The sequence below is a fragment of the Rattus norvegicus genome, chromosome 17 (assembly GCF_021556685.1).
Source record: "Rattus norvegicus strain SHRSP/BbbUtx chromosome 17, alternate assembly SHRSP_T2T, whole genome shotgun sequence".
NCBI classification, from domain to species: domain Eukaryota; kingdom Metazoa; phylum Chordata; class Mammalia; order Rodentia; family Muridae; genus Rattus; species Rattus norvegicus.
The window spans coordinates 9,268,096-9,286,270 of NC_141550.1; the positions used below are offsets into that span (position 1 = coordinate 9,268,096).

Sequence of the window (18,175 nt, forward strand, 5' to 3'; positions counted from 1 at the left end):
AAGGTGACTTCAAACACAAGATCTCTCCAGAAGCTTAGGACTGAGTGTGCTTCCCTTGCGCAAGCGGCCCGCAAAAACTACAAGTTCCAGGATGCTTCACTTCGAAGACGATAATCGCTTTCCTCCAGCCCCAAAAGAGACCTCTGCTTTTCGTTGGCCAGCTAGCCTAACGTGCTGCTCCGTGATTGGTTGGATCCCTTGTCGCTCGTGAGAACCCTTGGTAGTGGCCGGCTGACAGGCGACCAGGAACCTCCAAAGTTATGGAACCGCGCTCTACTAGGATAGGAGGCTGGCCAACCAATAAGGCTGCCATCCCGCTGACTGCCAGGCTTTCCTTCTTAACTCTCCGGTGATAATAGTTTGGAGGGCTTCCGGCCGGAGACCATTAGAAAAGACACCCGGAAGGCGGAAGTCTTAGGGCGGAAGTGGCCGGGAGAAAAGGAGAATGGCGGCTGAGGCCTGGCTTTGGCGCTGGGGCTGGGGCTGGGGTCAGCGGTGCCCAGGGAGGCCTGGGCTTCCTGGCCCCGGCCCGGGCCCCACTACATTTCTACATTTTCTTCTGTTGCTGGGGCTGGTGGCTGCGGATATAACCGACGGCAACAGTGAACACCTCAAGCGGGAGCACTCGCTCATCAAGCCCTACCAAGGTGAGGCCTGCAGTGAAGGGTGAGGACGCGCGGGGCTGGAGTGAGTCGGAGGAGGACATGCCCTTTTTGTTGAGCAGGGCAACTCAGTAGATTTCTGGCGCGGCCATTTGAGCACCTGTCCCTGTCCGTCTCTGCCCGCAGGAGTCGGTTCCAGTTCCATGCCGCTCTGGGACTTCCAAGGCAGCACGATGCTTACGAGCCAGTACGTGCGTCTGACCCCTGACGAGCGCAGCAAAGAGGGCTCTATTTGGAACCACCAGGTAAGTCTTTCCCAAGAGACTAAACATAACCGTTCAGTGATACAGATGCCTCCTCAGGACCAAGATTAGTATATACATGCGCTCCTTTTTTGTCCTGCTGATCTTCTGTCCTGGTTACCCAAATCGTCAAAGAGGCTTGTGTAGTTACTGTGTGTCAGAAACTGTACGCGACTCTTAACTCTTTCACTTCATTTCCTCAGAAACCATACAAGGTAAGTAATGATGTCCACCTTTTAATGAATGACATAAGAAGTAAGAGGCTAAGGTGCAGAGTTGAACGTCCCTAAGTCACATAACGAGAAAGGAGTGCAGTTGTCAGACTAAATCGAACCCACTTAATCGCGGGAAGGGTGGAACTTTACCCTTGTGGAGTATTTTACTGCGTGTTGGGTACTTTATCAGATTTAATTCTCAAACAAGGTGTTTGGAATAGATTTCGTGACTTTATGCTGAGGTAGTATAGTCACCGAATAGAATAAACAGTATTTCAACTGATCTTCAATTCCACTGATATACTCGATGCCTCCTGGTTAGCAATGAGAGAGCCCCTTTAACAAACCTTTAGGGTTAGGGATTTAGCTCAGTGGTAGAGCACTTGCCTAGCAAGCGCAAGGCCCTGGTTTCGGTCCTCAGCTCTGAAAAAAAAAAAAAAAAAAGAAATGTAAAACAAAACAAAACAAAACAAAAAAAACCCTTTAATTACCTTTCTCAGTTCTAGGTTGATTCTTGTGGTCAGCTGTCTCCACTGAACTTAGGAGCAGTTTTTGTGTCTGTGGCCTTTGCCCTTAGAGAACAGGGAGCCTGAGATGTCATTGCTTTGGTGTGGTAGCAATGTTGTGCAATGTCTACGCTGAGGAGAGGTATGGGTTGGCAAAGGGGAGAAAAGACATAATCTGGGGATAGGTCATGACTTGAAAAGAAACCGGCTTCTCATTAGCCTGCTTGATCTAACTCCCTACTGCCTCCACTGCTGGCCAGTGGCCTAGTTTTTCTGTCTTTGCACTCTGTTGGCGCTTCTGGCCGATTTTACCAATAGTTCTGGGAGACTACACTGTCTTGTGTTGCCTCATTGGCTTGTCTCCTCAGCACCTCCTCTCTTCCTGTCTCCACACTGCTGCTAGTGGCATCTGCGGTTACTCTCTTCATTCAGCTTTGGCTTTGACCCTTAGAGTCCGAGATCTCTCACGAATGGAAAACTACATTCTCTCAGCACAACGTGTCCCTTGGTGACTAGCATCTCCGTCATTCTGTCAGTTTGTTCCAGCCTGCCTGGCTGCCTCCTTCCCTCAGGGGCTTTGGTCTTGTTCACTCTGTCTGGGACAGTGCATTCTGGTTCTTCGTGACTGCTTCTTAGTTACTTTTCGTCTGTTAAGCCTGCATTTAAATGCCACACACACACCAAGTGCTCGATTAAACCTCCTGTCCCCAAGTCACAGTCTGTCACATCATTCTGGTTAGGCTTTTCAGATACTTTTTTGGTTCTTTCCTTTTTATTTTATTTTGTGGTGCCATAGATTGAGTCCAGGACCTATGCATGCCAGGCAAGGCAAGCATTTCACTCCTGAACTTCGTGTATAGCTTGGACGCCACTTTTTTAGGTGGTAATGTAGCCTTTTTTTTTTTTCCCACATGAAAATTGTTTTGGGACTGGAGGGATAGCTCAGCGGTTAAGAGCACTAACTACTCTTCCAGAGGTCCTGAGTTCAAATCCCAGCAACCACATGGTGGCTCACAACCATCTGTAATGGGGATCCAGTGCCTTCTTCTGGTGTGCATGAAGACAGCAACAATGTATTCATATACATTAAATAAATAAATCTTTAAAAATAAAAATATTGTTTTGTAAAAAGCAAGATAAAAATGTCGATAGAACTTTTAGGAATTGGGTTAATCCACAAGTAACAGATACATCCAAGGTAGTTATCTAAATTAGGTTTGCAAGTGATGGATGCAAGGCTGTGGCTTGGTAATGTCACAGAACCAAGAGGATCCTGTGCTTGCTTTGGCTGCATTACAGCCTTCCTTTGTTCAGCTCCTGGATTTTGGCTGCTGGATCCTGATCATAGTTTGTAAAATAGTTGGATGGAGAGCGTTTATACTTCGTGAAAGAAATTGCTTGGAACTCTTAGAAGTTTCTGCTCAATGTTTTCAGAGAGATAACTTCCTCCTGACAGGACTGCAGAGGTGATTTCTGTATTCCATCTGGGAGAGGCACTGGCTGAGCAAACATTTCCCAAGTACCCTCTGCCTTCCCAGCTGTCACTGGCTCGGGTGAGGAGAACGTCCGAGTGCCTAGTGTCTGGGGCTCAGGACACAGAAAGCTGGAAAGGCCACTTTGCTTGCATCGGAGTGAGTTTGTGTAAAGGCAGCAGCGGGGGTCTTAAGCTTACATATTGTTGTCATTGTGCCAGTTCAGAATTGTATATCCCCGTCCTCATTTTAAAACTTGATACAGAAGCTGGGAGGCAGCCCAGGCTGGGAGGCAGCTCAGTGGCATGATGTTGGCAGCACAAACATAGGACCCAAACTCTGTTCCCTTGTACTCGGGTACAGACCCTGGTGCCTGGCTGTCTGTAATCCCAGCCCAGAAGACACAGAGACAAGAAGCTCCTGGAGCTTGCTGGCCGGCCAGTTAAGGGCGCTCCAGGTTTAGAGAGAGAGAGACGTTCTTTAAAAATAAAGTAGGATGCTGGGGAGATGGCTCAGCAGCATAAGAGCATTTGCTGCTCGTGCAGAAGATAGCTTTTCTGTGTGTCACACCCACATCGAGGGTCTCTAGCTCTAGGGTATTCAACACCCTCTGACATTTTCTGGCATCTGCACATACATTAAAAAAAAAAAACAGCACTCCTTCCCCTGAAGAAGTTGTCTTGGGCTTAAATATCTGCTGAAGGGTCAGAGGGACAGTTGGGTGCTTGGCTGGGCATTTAAGAAAGGCTCATAAAGGAGGTTGTAAGAATAAACTCAACTGAACATCCAGGTCTGTTTTGTGTTTGAGAAGTGGTCTCAGCTGCTCAGGTTGGCCTAACATTTGCTACATAGCCCAGGATGATCTGGAATTCCTGCTCAGTTCCCCACGTGCTGAGATTATAGGCTGCACCACCATGTGTCAGAGCACATTAGGGGTGTGCAGGGGTGTGCAGGGGTGTGCGTGTTCTGTGTGTTCTGTGTGTGCACATGGAGGCCAGAGGTCCTTGCTCATTAGGAGCCAGCAGCCTTGAGTCTCACTGTCCTGGAGCTTGCTCTCCACTTGCTCCTTCCCAGCTCCGGAAGCATGCTGGCATGCCGCCGGGTCAGGCTCTCTTTAATGTGGACTCTGTAATTAAACAGGTCCTTAGGACTGCAGAGCAGGCACTGTCACTGTACTAGCCTGCCTAACTCCCTAGCCCATAGTATGTATTTTGATTTTATTTTAGAAATATAGCTCTGGCTGGCCTGGAACAATAGCAAGGTAGATCAGGCTAGCCTGGAACTCAGATGTGCCTTCCTCTGTCTCGGGAGTACTGGGATGAAAGGAATGTGCCACCATGCCCTGCCTACCACCTTATGCTTTGAGATGAGGTCTCTATTGGACATGGGACTTGCCGTCTCAACTGGGCTGTCTAGCCAGCAAGACCTCAGGATCTGCCTATTTCAGTGCCTGCGGCTCTGCTTGTGCGTGCTTGGGTGCTGGGATCCAAGCATGGGTGCTTGTGTGCAGCAGGCACTTTATGCCTGGAGTCACATCTCACCTCAGCATCGTGGCATTCCAGAACAACTGCTGTAATACACGTACATCCGTGTGTGCAGGCTAAGGCAGTGTTAACCTAGTAGACCAGAAGGAGTTGAAGTAGACAGGGTGACCTGCCACGCCTGGTCTTCTGTCTGCTATTTTGTGAGGCAAGGTCTTGCTATTTTTCCTGGTTGGCCTTGAATTTTGGTCTCAAGTGATCCTCCTGTCTCAGCCTTCCGAGTGGCTAAGGCTACATATGATATCCCTGTAATGGTCTGACAGCTGATTGATTGTCCCTGCATTTTGTTTTGTTCAATTAGAGATATAGACACTATCTGACTTTAAATGATGTGTTTCTGCAAGGTGATTATTTCCATTGTTCCGGTGTGGGAACAAGGCATTAGGACTTCTGTGGACTCAGGGATAAGAACTATGGCCCCACAAAGCAGCTTAGAAGTAATTCAAACTGCAATGCATCTGATTTAAGTCTCCTGGAGGCTCACTGTTGTGCTGGTCAGTCTTCAGTCTGGGGTGCATACGCTGTTGGGAGGTCTGCGGTCCCGTGGGACTTTCTGGGCCCTTCGTTTTCCCCTGTGTCCTCCTGACACGGCCATTATAAGCGTACTATCCCTGTTCTCTTCTCTCTTGTCTTGTCCTTTTGTTCCAAGGCTGGCCTTGCACTGGCTTGGGCCCTTTCCTTGTGTCATCTTCAGGAACTGTCCTAGTCAGTGCTCTGTTGCTGTGAAGGGCACCATGACCATGGCAACTCTTTAAAAAAGAAAGCATTTAATCGTGGCTTATGCACACAGGCAGAGAGGAGCGGAGAACCCTACATCTAGATGCGCAGGCAGCAGGAAGAGAGAGGCAACGGGCCTGGCACGGGCCTTTGAAACCCCAGAGCCTAACTGATCCAGGGTGACACTTCCTCCAACAAGGCCACAGCTCCTAACCCTCCTAGTTTTACTTGTGCCATGGTCAAGGATTTCTTTTGTTTTTTAAAGATTTATTTATTTTATGTACATGAATACACTGTCTGTTGCTGTCCTCAGACACACCAGAAGAGGGCATCAGATCTCATTACAGATGGTTGTGAGCCACCATGTGGTTGCTGGGAATTGAACTCAGGACCTCTGGAAGAGCAGTCAGTGCTCTTAACCACTGACCCATCTCTCCAGCCTGGTCAAGGATTTCTGTTTGCAGACTTTTATTTTAATTTTTCTTCCTTTTTTTTTCTTCCATGTAAAGCAAATTTGAGGACAATATGCTAAATATTTCTACCTTTGCCTTCTGGGTATTAGGATAACTAGTGTGAGCCACCATTCCCAGCCATAATTTTTTTTTTTTCCTTTTTTTTTTTCGGAGCTGGGGACCAAACCCAGGGCCTTGTGCTTGCTAGGCAAGCGCTCTACCACTGAGCTAAATCCCCAACCCCTCCCAGCCATAATTTTTACTTTGAAATATCGTAGAGTCACATGCCATTGAAAAGAAGAAGCAGCTAGGCCTGCTGACATGTCCCTGTGACCCCAGCTACTTAGGCTAAGGCAAGAGAACAAGTTTAAGGCCTGCCTGCTACAGAGTCAGTTCAAGGCTAACCAGGGCAACTTAGCAAACCCTTATTTCTAAGATAAAGTGACTTGGACCCCTAGAGTCCACAGGGGAAGGAACGAGCTGACTCTCATTTTCCTCTACTCCAAAGTCATGTTAGAGACAGGAAGAAAAGGGAGCTTCTAGCAAATTTTGCTAAGAGCTTAGGGAAGAAATGGGCTTTCTGACACACTGCGGTCAATCCCAGCACTGCAGCAGTGAGTGAGTGAATGAATGAATCCAGAGCCTAACTTTGGATTTCATCTCACTTCCTGTAGTAGGCTCAGCCTTCTCTCTTGCTGATGTAGTCCCTGCCCTCTTCTCTCTGGTCTGGATAACCTGAGTTGACCATTTCTTTACTCATTTTCCCTCTTTAAAATTTTTTTTGATAACTTCTTAATTTATGTGCATTGTTGTTTTTCTTGTGTGTATGTCTGTGTGAGGGCATTGGATCCCCTGCAACTGGAGTTGTTCGCGCCAGGTGGGTGCTGGAAGTTGAACTGGGTCCTCTTGAAGAACAGTGTCTTACTTAGGGTTTCACTGCCATGAACAGAAGACACCATGACCAAGGCAACTCTTATAAGGACAACACTTAACTGGGGCTGGCTCACAGGTCAGAGAGGTTCAGTCCATCATCAAAGTGGGAACATGGCAGCATCCAAGCAGGCATAGAACAGGAGGAGCTGAGAGTTCTACATCTTCATCTGAAGGCTGCTAATGGAAGACTAACTTCCAGGTACCTAGGAAGTGGGTCTGATAGCCCACACCCACAGCGACATACCTACTCCAACAGGGCCACAGCTTCTAATAATGCCACCCCCTGGGCAGAGCGTGTGCAAACCATCATAGGCAGCCAATGCCCATCTCTCCAGGGCTCATTTTGCCTCTTATTAGTTTGGAAGTTGTTTGCTTGTTTCTCAGAGGTTTTATTATTGTTATTTATGTTTGTGCTTCTGTGTGTGTACAAATGTGTACGGGTGCCTATAAAGGCCGGAAGGCCCCATCAGATCCGCTGGAACTAGAGCTAGGGGCAGTTAAGGGTGCTGGGTGCTGGAAACTGAACTCAAGTCCTCTGGAAGAGCCTCTGCTTCTTATCTGTTAGCCATCTTGGGGCTGGGGATTTAGCTCAGTGGTAGAGCGCTTACCTAGGAAGCGCAAGGCCCTGGGTTCAGTCCCCAGCTCCGAAAAAAAGAACCAAAAAAAAAAAAAAAATCTGTTAGCCATCTCTCCCACCTCCTGATTTTCAGTTGTTTATGGTTACCTGGGCAATAGGTACAGGTGGAAGGTGTGTAGGTGGCAGGCATGTAGGAGGCAGAAGCAGGAAGTTTGCTAGCTCAAGCCTGTCCTGAGTCACATGCCAAGACCCTATGATCTAGGACACTGCAGAAACAGCCCTCCCCAAAAATACACACGCATGTGCATGCCACACTCATGTTCTGCCAGAGTCTAAGGATGAGGTGTACTTTGACCTTCTCCCTGGATAGTGCTGGGACCTTGAAGTCTTGGTTCATCTGTGGCTGACCTTTACTTTAGTCTCTTCTGTTGTGAGCTGCGCAGAACTGTGCGGCCAGTTCTGGTTCTAGTTCTGAACTGACTGTTCACTCTTCTTCCTGAACCTCTGACTTTTCCTGTGGATCGGAACATTTTCCTTCTCCATGAAGAACAAAGGCGGTGTGAGAGGGCTGCTGGTAATTCATTCTCATCATTTTGGTTTTCTTTGTCTGAAATTGTCTATTGCTATTGTTAGCTCCTTGAAGGTGATTTGTTACTGTTTGCTGCTGTAATGAGGGATGTAAGGAAGGGTAACTTTCACAAATACAGAGTTAAAGTTTGGAGTCTGAAAGGCCAGATATCAGGGTGTGGACTCTGAGGGCTTCCACAGCCTTACCTCAAGGCAAGGCATGATGAAATAGGACTTGGGAGTTGGAGGTAGGGAGATCAGGAGTTCAAGACCAGCCCTCGGTATAGATAGTGAGTTCTAGAGCAGCTCAGACGCTGTGAGACTTTGTGTTGTCTCAGGACCAACAAAAAAACAGGCTGGAGAGATGGCTCAGTGTTTAAGAACATGCTTTGCTCTTGCAGAAGGCCTGAGTTAGGTTCCCAACAACATGAGACAGGACAGAGCAGCCAGTGTAATCCAAGCTTCTGACTGCCACGACACCTGTGCTTACTTGCAATCATTAAAAATAATAAAGTACATCTTAAAGAAACAGCACAAATAGCATCACATTGGAAATACATGAAAGGGAGAAATCACAGAGACTAGGAGTGGATAATACCCACCCCTGTGTGTCCTTGCAGAGGAGGTTGATAGTCAGGATGGAATCTAGGCAAGCACTACACCCGCAGTTCTCACCGCTCTTACCTTGGGGGTGCACTCAGTTCACATCCAGAAGGTAGCCTATCATCTCTCCTTTGGCTGTAGGACTGCTGGGGTTTGCACAGACCTCTGCAGCTCATGCGTCTCAGTTTGGAATTGAATTATTTGTGCCTTTTATTCTGGGATCTCTCTAAATCTTCTCTCTGCCACCCTACCCCTTGTTGGTATTTGTCTGAGTGACTTTGTATTAATTATCTCTTCATCTGTCCTTAAGTTTCTCCCTTACCCTATCATATGTTCTGCAATTTTGTTTCTCAGTGAAAGTTTAAGAATACCACTTAGCCTGCTAACTGCCCTTTGGCTCGTCGGCCATGGTTACCAGGAGTGCAGTCTGCAGAGCTCCTCTGCGTTCTTGGGTTTCAGTCTCACCCTGTCTCTGGTTACTTGTCACGACTGTTAGAGTCTCAGTTCTGATTCCAGGAAGAGGGCCCAACATGGAGCTGAGTCTCCCCCTTGGGTGGCCCCTCATGGAGTTGAGTCCTTCCCTGTGTGGCCCCTCTAGTGTACTTTCTTTTAGATTTCAGACCGAGGGTCAGGCTCCCTGCTTCTGTCTTTTTTTTTTTTTTTTTTTTTTTTTGGTTCTTTTTTTTCGGAGCTGGGGACCGAACCCAGGGCCTTGCGCTTCCTAGGTAAGTGCTCTACCACTGAGCTAAATCCCCAGCCCCTGCTTCTGTCTTTTTAAAAAAAAAAAAAAAAGATTTATTTATTTTATGTACATGAGCACACTGTAGCTGTCTTCAGACACACCAGAAGAGGGCATCAGATCCCATCACAGATGGTTGTGAGCCACCATGTGGTTGCTGGGATTTGAACTCAGGACCTCTGGAAGAGCAGTCGGTGCTCTTAACCACTGAGCCACCTCTCCAGCCCCCTGCTTCTGTCTTTATGGCTGCCTGCCACCATCTCTTAGCTGCCTCTTCCCGATCCATGGCTGTACGGAGACCAGTGAAATTCAGAGCTGGGGAAGCTGTTGCTGGGAGTTGTCTGTCACCCAGGTACTTGATAGTTCCTGTTGTGTGGCCAGGGTGGGTCACCCAGGTTGCTAGTTCACGAAGCTGGTGAGTCGGTGCACCAGCCACATTACCTGTGGTAGAACATAGTATATTTTAATTTTTGAATTGAAATTTTCCTGGCTATAAGACTAATATGTTTCATTGTGCTATCAAGTTCCTCTGTGTGTCTTTTGTTCCCAAGCCAGGTCCTTTTCCCTTTGGAACTGCGCAGACAGTAACAGGACCACCTCTAATTGAGTAGTTGGGGACAGTGTTAATTCTTCATGGCCGAGAACAGAAGTGGGAGATAAACTGGAAAATCAGCCTCTCAACCTTTGAGGATCAGGAGTTGGGGGGTGGGCTTAAAAGTGGAGAAATCTGGGGTTGGGGATTTAGCTCAGTGGTAGAGCGCTTGCCTAGCAAGCGCAAGGCCCTGGGTTCGGTCCCCAGCTCCGAAAAAAAGAAAAAAAAAAGTGGAGAAATATTAATGCTTTGGGGGAGTGATATTTTCCTGGGAGTCAGGCACACAGCCCTTTGCACTGCTTTGGCAGCCCCCGGTTATTGCAGTGGCTGCTGTCACCATCGGACCCCTAGGTGAGGATGGACTCTGATGACGTTAGAGGTTGCTTGTGCTGGCTGCTGCATTTCAGCCACCCTGTCCTTACGGCATCCTCTCAGACACACAGGCTTAGGGGGAGGGAGGGAGAGTGAGGGGGGGGGGGGACAGAGGCAGAGAGAGCTTGGTTACTATTGTGATAAATGCTATGACCAAAAGCTGCTTGGGGAGGAAAGGGTCTGTTTCACCTTTCAGCTTGTAAGTCCACAGGTACCTAGGGTCATTCTGAAGGAGATCACCCTCCTCCCTTGCTGCTGCCTGCTTGTCTTTCTCGGCTACCATTTCATCCTTTATTATTCCCCAGGATCTGTGGATCCAAGTCCAAGTGCTCTTGAGGCTGGCATTGTTAAATAACTGTGTCAGACCAAGAGGGGTGAGGCAGCACGTGCCTGAGTCCTGCACTCAGGAGACGGAGGCAGGAGGCTGAGGCAGGAGACGGAGGCTAGCCATGGGTACACAACAAGGCCTGTCTTGGATACTCACACACACTTTAAAGAGGGAGGGAGGGAGGGAAAAAAGGAAGGGAGAAAAGAAGGAAAGAAGAGGTGGAGGGGAAAAAATGCGCTAGGCAAAGTGGTGCACACCTTTAATTCCAGCACTGGGGAGGCAGAGAGAAGCAGGTCGGTCTCTGTAAGTTGGGGGGCAGCCTGCAGCCTGGTCTACAACATGAACTCCAGTTACACAGAGAAATCCTTTTTTTTTTTTTTAAAAAAAAAAAAAAAGGAAAAAAGTGGTGGCCGTGGTGGCTGGAGAGGTGGCCCAGTGGTTAAAAACACTCACTTGCTGTTCTTTCAGAGGATATCCAGGTTCAAGTCCCAGTACCCACATGGCAGCTCACAACTGTTTATAGCTCCAGTCCAGGAGATCCAAAACGATCACACAGACATACAAAATGAACATTAAAAAAATTTTAAAAAAAACCATATTTTAAGAAGAGGAAGAAGTGGGAGAGGAGGAAAACCAGAAGAAACTAGGGGGCGGGGGTTGCAGCTTGAAACCCCACACACCAAGAGGTGTCTTTGCACCTTCACCTGCATTGGGTGTTAAGTAGACGAGGCTAGCCCCACACTGGAATGTTTCCACCTACTGGCTGTAGACATGCTCTACCGTGCCCCAGCTTCTGGTGGAGTGCCTCACTGCTGCTTCACTCACCATCAGTGTGTTGATGCTTCACTTTCCCCGGGGCCTCCTGGGGATTAGCAGTTCCCCTCTCTGTAGGCAGAGCTGGCTCTGCACTTGATGTCCTCCACTGCTAGGAGCCTGTGCTTCCTCTGGGGGTGGCATGAGCCCTGCCCTGAACAGCCAGCCATGGCACTGGTGCCACATCTGGCAGGGCTGGGTTTGCCTGAGGCCAGTCTTGGGTGTGAGCTCCAGCTCATCTCTCCCTGGGAGGGTAAGGAGAGGGCTGTAGGAAGGAATAGGTGGGTTCCCACTGAAGGCCTGGAGGCTGTGAGGAGCCAACGTTTCAGTCAGACTCGGGTACGAAGCAAGTTATTTTGCCTCAGAATCGTTTTTCATTTTGTATTTAAAATTTGTGAGACTGAAGAGGTGGCTCAGCTGTTAAAAGCACTGACTGCTCTTCCAGAGATCCTGAGTTCAAGTCCCAGCAACCACATGGTGGCTCACAACCCTCTGTAATGGGATCCGATGCCCTCTTCTGGTGTGTGTGAGACAGCAGCTATTTAAGTGGGGCTGGCGATCTTCTCCTAGGTTCTAGGATGGGCCCTCATAGATGAGGTTGATAAAACAGGGTTGGGGTTATACGCTGAGGAAAAAGGTTGGCAGAGACTGAGCCTCGGAGAGCCCAGAAACACCATTTGGGTCCAGTGTCACTTAAGGTCCTGTTCCTGACCCCTGACCTGTGAAGTGATTGCCTGGTTTTGGTAGAGTGTGGAGTAAGTATGTGGTACTGACCATGCCGGGCTCTACTCCTGCTTGCTTGGAAGCCTTGTAACCCTGAGGGCCTCTCTACTCCCTTTCCAGCCATGCTTCCTTAAGGACTGGGAAATGCATGTCCACTTCAAAGTCCATGGTACCGGGAAGAAGAATCTCCATGGAGACGGCATCGCCTTGTGGTACACCCGAGACCGCCTTGTACCAGGTGGGGAGGTGCCCTCGCCCGAATGGTGGGGTAGGCACGGGTGTAGCTGCTGGCCCGCCACAGCGGTAAATGGACCTGGCTAGTGGCCTGCCTGTGGTCACTCTGCGTGTCTCTTGGGAGACTGCTGTTGACCTTGCTCTGGGGGGGAAGCGGGAGATCCTTTGGTGCACTCTGCTCTACCCCTCCTGATGTGGTTTTAACCATTCTGCCTACTTACTACTTTTAGAGGCTTTGACTATATTTCCCACTCTGGTTTTAAACCCATCAGCCCAGGCTACCTAAACATGAAAATATTCCTTCTGTCTCAGTCTCTCAACTTGGACTGCAGATATACACCACCACACCTGGCCATTTTCCCACAGATTTTAAAAATATTTGTGTGTGTGCATGTGTGCCCATGCATATCACAGCACCTGTGGAGAGCAAAGGGTAGCTTTGTGAAGTCAGAAGTCCGCTCTGTCCTTCATGCTTTCTGTATTTTCTGGATGGAACTAAAGTCGCCAGGCCTGGTGGCTAGAGCCTTTACCGCTGGCCATTCACAGGCCCGTTCTGTCCATTTTGGAAGGCCAGATACTCAGGCTGTCCCATGAAGACTGTGCAGCCAGCAAAGCCCAAGGTGCCCGCCCCCTCTGGGGCCTTGCAGAAAGTGTCACTTGTAGCTTCAGGTTCTTCCAGTGGCTCCGTACCTGTGTCCTGGATCGGGCACTGCTAGTACCACACTTGCTTTGCTGCCTGCCCTCATCGTTAAGGCCTCAGCCTTCTCGCTGTGGCCCTGGCTGACCTAGTAGCACACAGCTGAAGCTGTGAAGCTGTCCTTGAACTCGTGGCACTGGTGTTTCTGTCTCAGTCTTCAGCTCTGTCCTGAGAGGCCTGGCTCTCCCCACCTGCTTTGTCCTTCAAGGTTCCTCCCTCCCCCACTCCTTCCCTCCCTCCCTCCCTCCTAGTGGTTAGATTTTGTTACTTCTGCCCAGGCTCCCTTTGAGCTACCCTTGGGTTACCTCCATATTGATCCTGTTCTGAAAGGATCTCCTAATTCCAGGGCCTGTGTTTGGGAGCAAAGACAACTTCCACGGTTTGGCCGTCTTCTTGGACACATATCCCAATGACGAGACCACTGAGGTAGGACTCTGCTCTCCTCTGCGGGCTGTGAGCAAGGGCTGGCTTGAGGGTAGGGACTGGAACTTTGCTGTGGTCCTGGCCGACAGCATCGTGCAGGGGCAGGAGGCGCGGGGCAGGAGGCGCGGGGCAGGAGGCGCGGGGCAGGGGTGTGGCCCAGGCTGGCTGGGCACGGAGTAACCAGTGTCTCGGTTCCAGCGTGTGTTCCCGTACATCTCGGTGATGGTGAACAATGGCTCTCTGTCGTATGATCACAGCAAAGATGGGCGCTGGAGCGAGTTGGCAGGCTGCACGGCTGACTTTCGCAACCGGGACCACGACACCTTCCTAGCTGTGCGCTATTCCCGGGGCCGCCTCACGGTGAGCAGGCATGAGGGAGAGGCCACTAGGCCTGAGCTGCTTCCACAGAGGCTCCGGGGGATGGCTGGGACCTGGGCGGGCGCTTGACCTGCCCAATGCTGCAGGTGATGACCGACCTGGAGGACAAGAACGAGTGGAAGAACTGCATCGATGTCACAGGGGTGCGCCTGCCTACTGGCTACTACTTTGGAGCCTCTGCTGGCACCGGCGACCTGTCTGGTGAGTGTGTGAAAGGATGGCTCTCAGCAGTTAACGGCCTCCCTTCTCTGCAGGCCTTTGTTCTACCATCAGCCTTAGCATTGGTGTGCAGGTCCAAGCAGTTGGCTGGCCTCTTCGTTCATCTTGGACCTTTAGGCGAGAGGAGACTTTGGGTCTAGGTATTGTAACTTGACAGATTCCCAGCACCAGACCTATAGGAACGCAGGCATTGAGCCTCCACTGTCCGCCCTTCTGAACATGACATCCCCCTCTCTGGTTGCCTGGGATAGAATACTCGGTGTCACCCCGGCCCTCGTCTAGGCCCCCACTTTCTCCTTGCTGCACTCCAGCTGCCGTCTCTCACTGATACGACGCACATGGTGCCCCTCCTTAACACACAGCACCCTGACATTTTGTCCCTGGTGCCTGTTAAGTTACCCGTGAGCTCAGAACTATAATGGCCACCATCCCAGTTGGCATGCCAGGCCCCTCCTCAGACCTCCTCCCTGCCTTGGCTTACTTCTCCCTGTGCTCAAGGGGACTCCAGCTGCCCTGTCCTTTCTGCTTGGGACCTGGTCATCTGTTTAGCGTCTTCCTGGAGTGTGAACGTCCTTGCTTCCCTCATTGAAACTGTTCCCGCCTTAGTCCACGAGCGTCTTCCCCCACCCTTCCTTCCCCAGCTTTCACTCCTTTAGAGCACGCATTGGCTCTGGAGTTCCTGTCCCTCCACTCCCCAGGTTACTAGTGTCTGTGGGCCTTGCTGGGTTACCAGACCTTGGTGGTACTTAATGGTGTCCCTTGGCTGTGACCCAGTCTGCTAGGGATGTCTAGAAAGGTCTTAGGCCTGGAGCCCAGCTCCAGCTGACCAGCCCGGGCTGCGATGCGCATGAACCAGCAGGACTTAGTCATCCCCAGGATAAACTCTTTAGGGACTGTAATGTCCTCTCTATCCAGAGGCCTCCCTCCTCTCCAGGAAGAGCGCAAGGCTATGTAGTCCCAGAGTTTCTGTTGTTGTGGTGTCTCTTTAAAGTTCCTATGCCCCAGCTTCAGTAGTCAGCAGCTCACGGGCAGACTTGTTTTGGTAGTGGACCCACCACGCCCCTCCTTCCCGTCCCCTGGCTTACCTGGAGTCTCATCTGACAGCACTCCCGCATGACTGCAGGGTTTTCTTGCTTTGGGTCTGAGACAGCCTCCAATTCTGTGGCCCAGGCTAATATGAGACTCACTGTCTAGGTTAGTCTGGCCTTAAATAGTGATTCCCCTGCCTCAGCTTCTCAGGGCTGGGATTGCATCCAGTCTGCAGAGGGTTCTTGGTAGAACAGATGGCCGTCTGTGGCAGGTAGATGGTCCACAGTGCTGTTTGGAGTGGCCACTTGAGAGAGGAGAGCGCCCCAGGGTGCTGGTTTCTGCTGATGTTCAGAGGATTTTCAGTGCCAGGTTCCAGGCAGGCACCAGGGTTATTATTAGAGGGGGCGGAGCTGGGGTGTGTGCAGGGTTTCTATGCAACTTTGGCTGTCCTGCATTCTCTGTGTAGACCAGGCTAGCCTCACTCTTAAGTACTGGGATGGATCAGAGGTGTGCACCACCACACCAGCCAGTGTTTTCATAGGTAAATGAAATCCAGGGAAATTTCTCTAAGATAGGCAGAAACTGGCAGACTTCGGTGGCGAACAGAGTCTGACTCGGAAGCTGATGCTCAAGGCTCGGCCTGGGCTTCAAGGGTCTGTGTGCTTGAGTGTCCGATGCTGGGCGGGGGCTGCCTGACCTGGCTACCAGCTGCTCGCTGTGTAGCTCCTGCCTTCTCACTGCAGCTCCTCATCTCTCCCACCCCACCCCACCCCACCCCGAACAGCCTCGCCTCACATGGTTGCTGAGTTTACTGTGGAGCTGGCCGGCCCAGCCACATCCTCGACTCTGCCCACCTCTGAGATGGTCAGCATCTTTCATGCCAGTGGAAGTGTTGAACATGTCCTTCCCTGGTCTCAGGCTTAGTTGCTGATCTGCAGCCAGCGTGTGGGTCTGACGAGACTGCCTGCCTGCTCCCTGTCTTGGGAGCTCTTGGGGTCACGTTGGCTGGCCCTTGTCTGCTTTCTGTCGTTAGTTCACATCCTCTGCTCATCTCCATCCCGCACTCATGGGCATTTGCACGGCATGGCCACTACAATGGCTCGGTATGGATTGGACACTGCTGCCTGGACGTTCAGATCCAGGTCATTTCCAACACCAAAGTTAATGCTTTTCCCTCTGTCTTATCTCGTGGGCACTCCCAACATCTCCAAACCCAGGCTTGCACCCCGCTTTTATATATGCTAAGCATCTGCTGAGCTGCACAATGCACTCAGCCCCTCCCTCAGCAGTCACTTAGGAAAGCAGAAACCCACTCCCTTGGCCTGTCCTGCTGCCGCTGAGGAAGCAGCTTTCCTTTGGGGCGGGCTATGGGACGTGTCTTGAGGTGGGACGCTCTCTGCCCCGTAGACAACCACGACCTCATCTCCATCAAGCTGTTCCAGCTCACAGTAGAGCGCACACCTGAGGAGGAGAGCATCGACTGGACCAAGATCGAGCCTGGTGTCAACTTCCTCAAGTCCCCTAAAGGTGCGTGCATGCAGCTGCTCCGGGGTGAGCTGCTCCGGGGTGAGCTGCTCCTACAGCTGGGCTCTGGGCTCTGACTCTGTGGCTGGAGGCCAGGGAATTAGGTCAGCCTTGGCGACTGTTTGATAAAGAATGAGTTGCTCTCTTGCTGTATGGATTCTGTTAGTCAGCACCACACATGTGAGCTCCTGGTGTCCACTAGTGTGTGCTAGAGTGTGGTCAGTCTGTTGTCCACGTGGACATAGCATGCCGAGTAAGTGCCCTTGTCACAGTTGTACGACCCACTTGCGGGCTGACTCTTAGGTTTGCTCAACCAGAAAGACAGGTGGTGGTTAACCTATAACCCCAGCCTCAGTTCCCTCCACTCCCATAATTCTCACATTCTCCCCAGCGTTCTGAGTTGAAGAGGCACCTAATATTCTAATATTCCTTCTATCCTCAGAGCCATAGCCTGCCAACTGATCTACTGAAAGTATAGACCCTTCTCCCGTCTTCCCAGCTTTCCAGGAAAAGCCAGAACAGCTCTTTGTAATAGGACATTTCACTTTATATTCTATTTTGTGGAGCCCTCCCAGGCTGGCCTTGAGCTCACTGTAGAGCTGACGGTGATGCTGGCCTGAGTCTCCTGCCTCTCCTCTGGGTGTGGGAATTACAGGTGTAGCTCCCAGGCCTGGTGGGTCCACCGGCGGGAGCTGCAGTTACGGCAGTTGTGAGCCTCCAACGTGGGTGTTGGGAAGCGAACTTGGCTCAGTATGTACTCAACTCCTGAGCTATCCTTCCAGCCCATCTTTAAGATTTTGGAGCTCTGTTGGTCCTGCCACATGGCACATTTGGTCAGTTCTGGTTGCTGCTCCCAGCTATGCCAATGGCTTCACCCCACCTGCATCCCCAGGGGCCAGCTGATATGGGGGTTGGTGGTTCTGTTCACTCATTGATGGCTGCCATCTCCAAAGTGTCCACTCCATGTCTAGCTCTGCCCCTGATGGCTTGGTAAGGGACTGAGCATTGAGTGACAGGCCACATTACACTGCAAGGCTAAGCTGCTTGTTGGGGACCGCCGGCGGAGTACTGCCTCAGAGTTGAGTAGAGTTCTTCTGACCCTTGCCCTTTACCAGTGCTGCCCTGGCGGCTGGAGTGCCTGCCTGTCCAGGTCACAGAGCCAGTTGTGAGGCAGCCCCTTCACGCTTGTACATTTTTCTCCGTAGACAATGTGGATGACCCCACTGGAAACTTCCGAGGTGGGCCCCTGACGGGGTGGAGGGTGTTCCTGCTGCTGCTCTGCGCCCTCCTGGGCATCATCGTCTGTGCTGTGGTGGGCGCCGTGGTGTTTCAGAAGCGCCAGGAGCGGAACAAGCGTTTCTACTGAGAGAGGCCGGTTTGGCTGGGAAGGGCCTGACCTTTGGGTCAGGGCTCTCACGTGAACTCTTTTCTACTGGGATTGTAAAAACCAAGCAACCTTATTTCTTAACTGTTTCGAAGAAATAATTAAAGTATTTTCGTACATTTTGCTTCTTGCCCAGCTGAGACAGCTGGCAGGGCCGGGTCAGGGTTTAGCATCCCCACAGCTGGAGGGTTTTGCCCCATCCCAAGGCTTGCTCTTGGGGACAAGGGAGTCTG

The 18,175-nt window shown here is 50.7% G+C and overlaps 1 protein-coding gene across 1 annotated transcript; it reads left to right on the top strand.

Annotated features, from left to right (window-relative positions):
* The first annotated feature begins 433 nt into the window (after positions 1-433).
* Lman2 (lectin, mannose-binding 2) lies at positions 434-18,066 on the top strand. Its single transcript, NM_001115024.2, has 8 exons — positions 434-647; positions 789-907; positions 12,175-12,292; positions 13,332-13,411; positions 13,607-13,768; positions 13,873-13,987; positions 16,442-16,561; positions 17,764-18,066. Exons 1-8 carry the CDS (start codon positions 446-448, stop codon positions 17,922-17,924), a joined length of 1,077 nt encoding a protein of 358 aa, NP_001108496.1. The 5' UTR covers positions 434-445; the 3' UTR covers positions 17,925-18,066.
* The last annotated feature ends 109 nt before the right edge of the window (positions 18,067-18,175 follow it).

Bases quoted from the DNA above. Each gene is read 5' to 3' on its own strand.
- Lman2 (NM_001115024.2), top strand. From the start codon at position 446: ATGGCGGCTGAGGCCTGGCTTTGGCGCTGGGGCTGGGGCTGGGGTCAG. The intron at 648-788 runs GTGAGGCCTGCA...CTCTGCCCGCAG, and splicing joins GCTCATCAAGCCCTACCAAG to GAGTCGGTTCCAGTTCCATG. The intron at 13,988-16,441 runs GTGAGTGTGTGA...TCTGCCCCGTAG, and splicing joins TGGCACCGGCGACCTGTCTG to ACAACCACGACCTCATCTCC.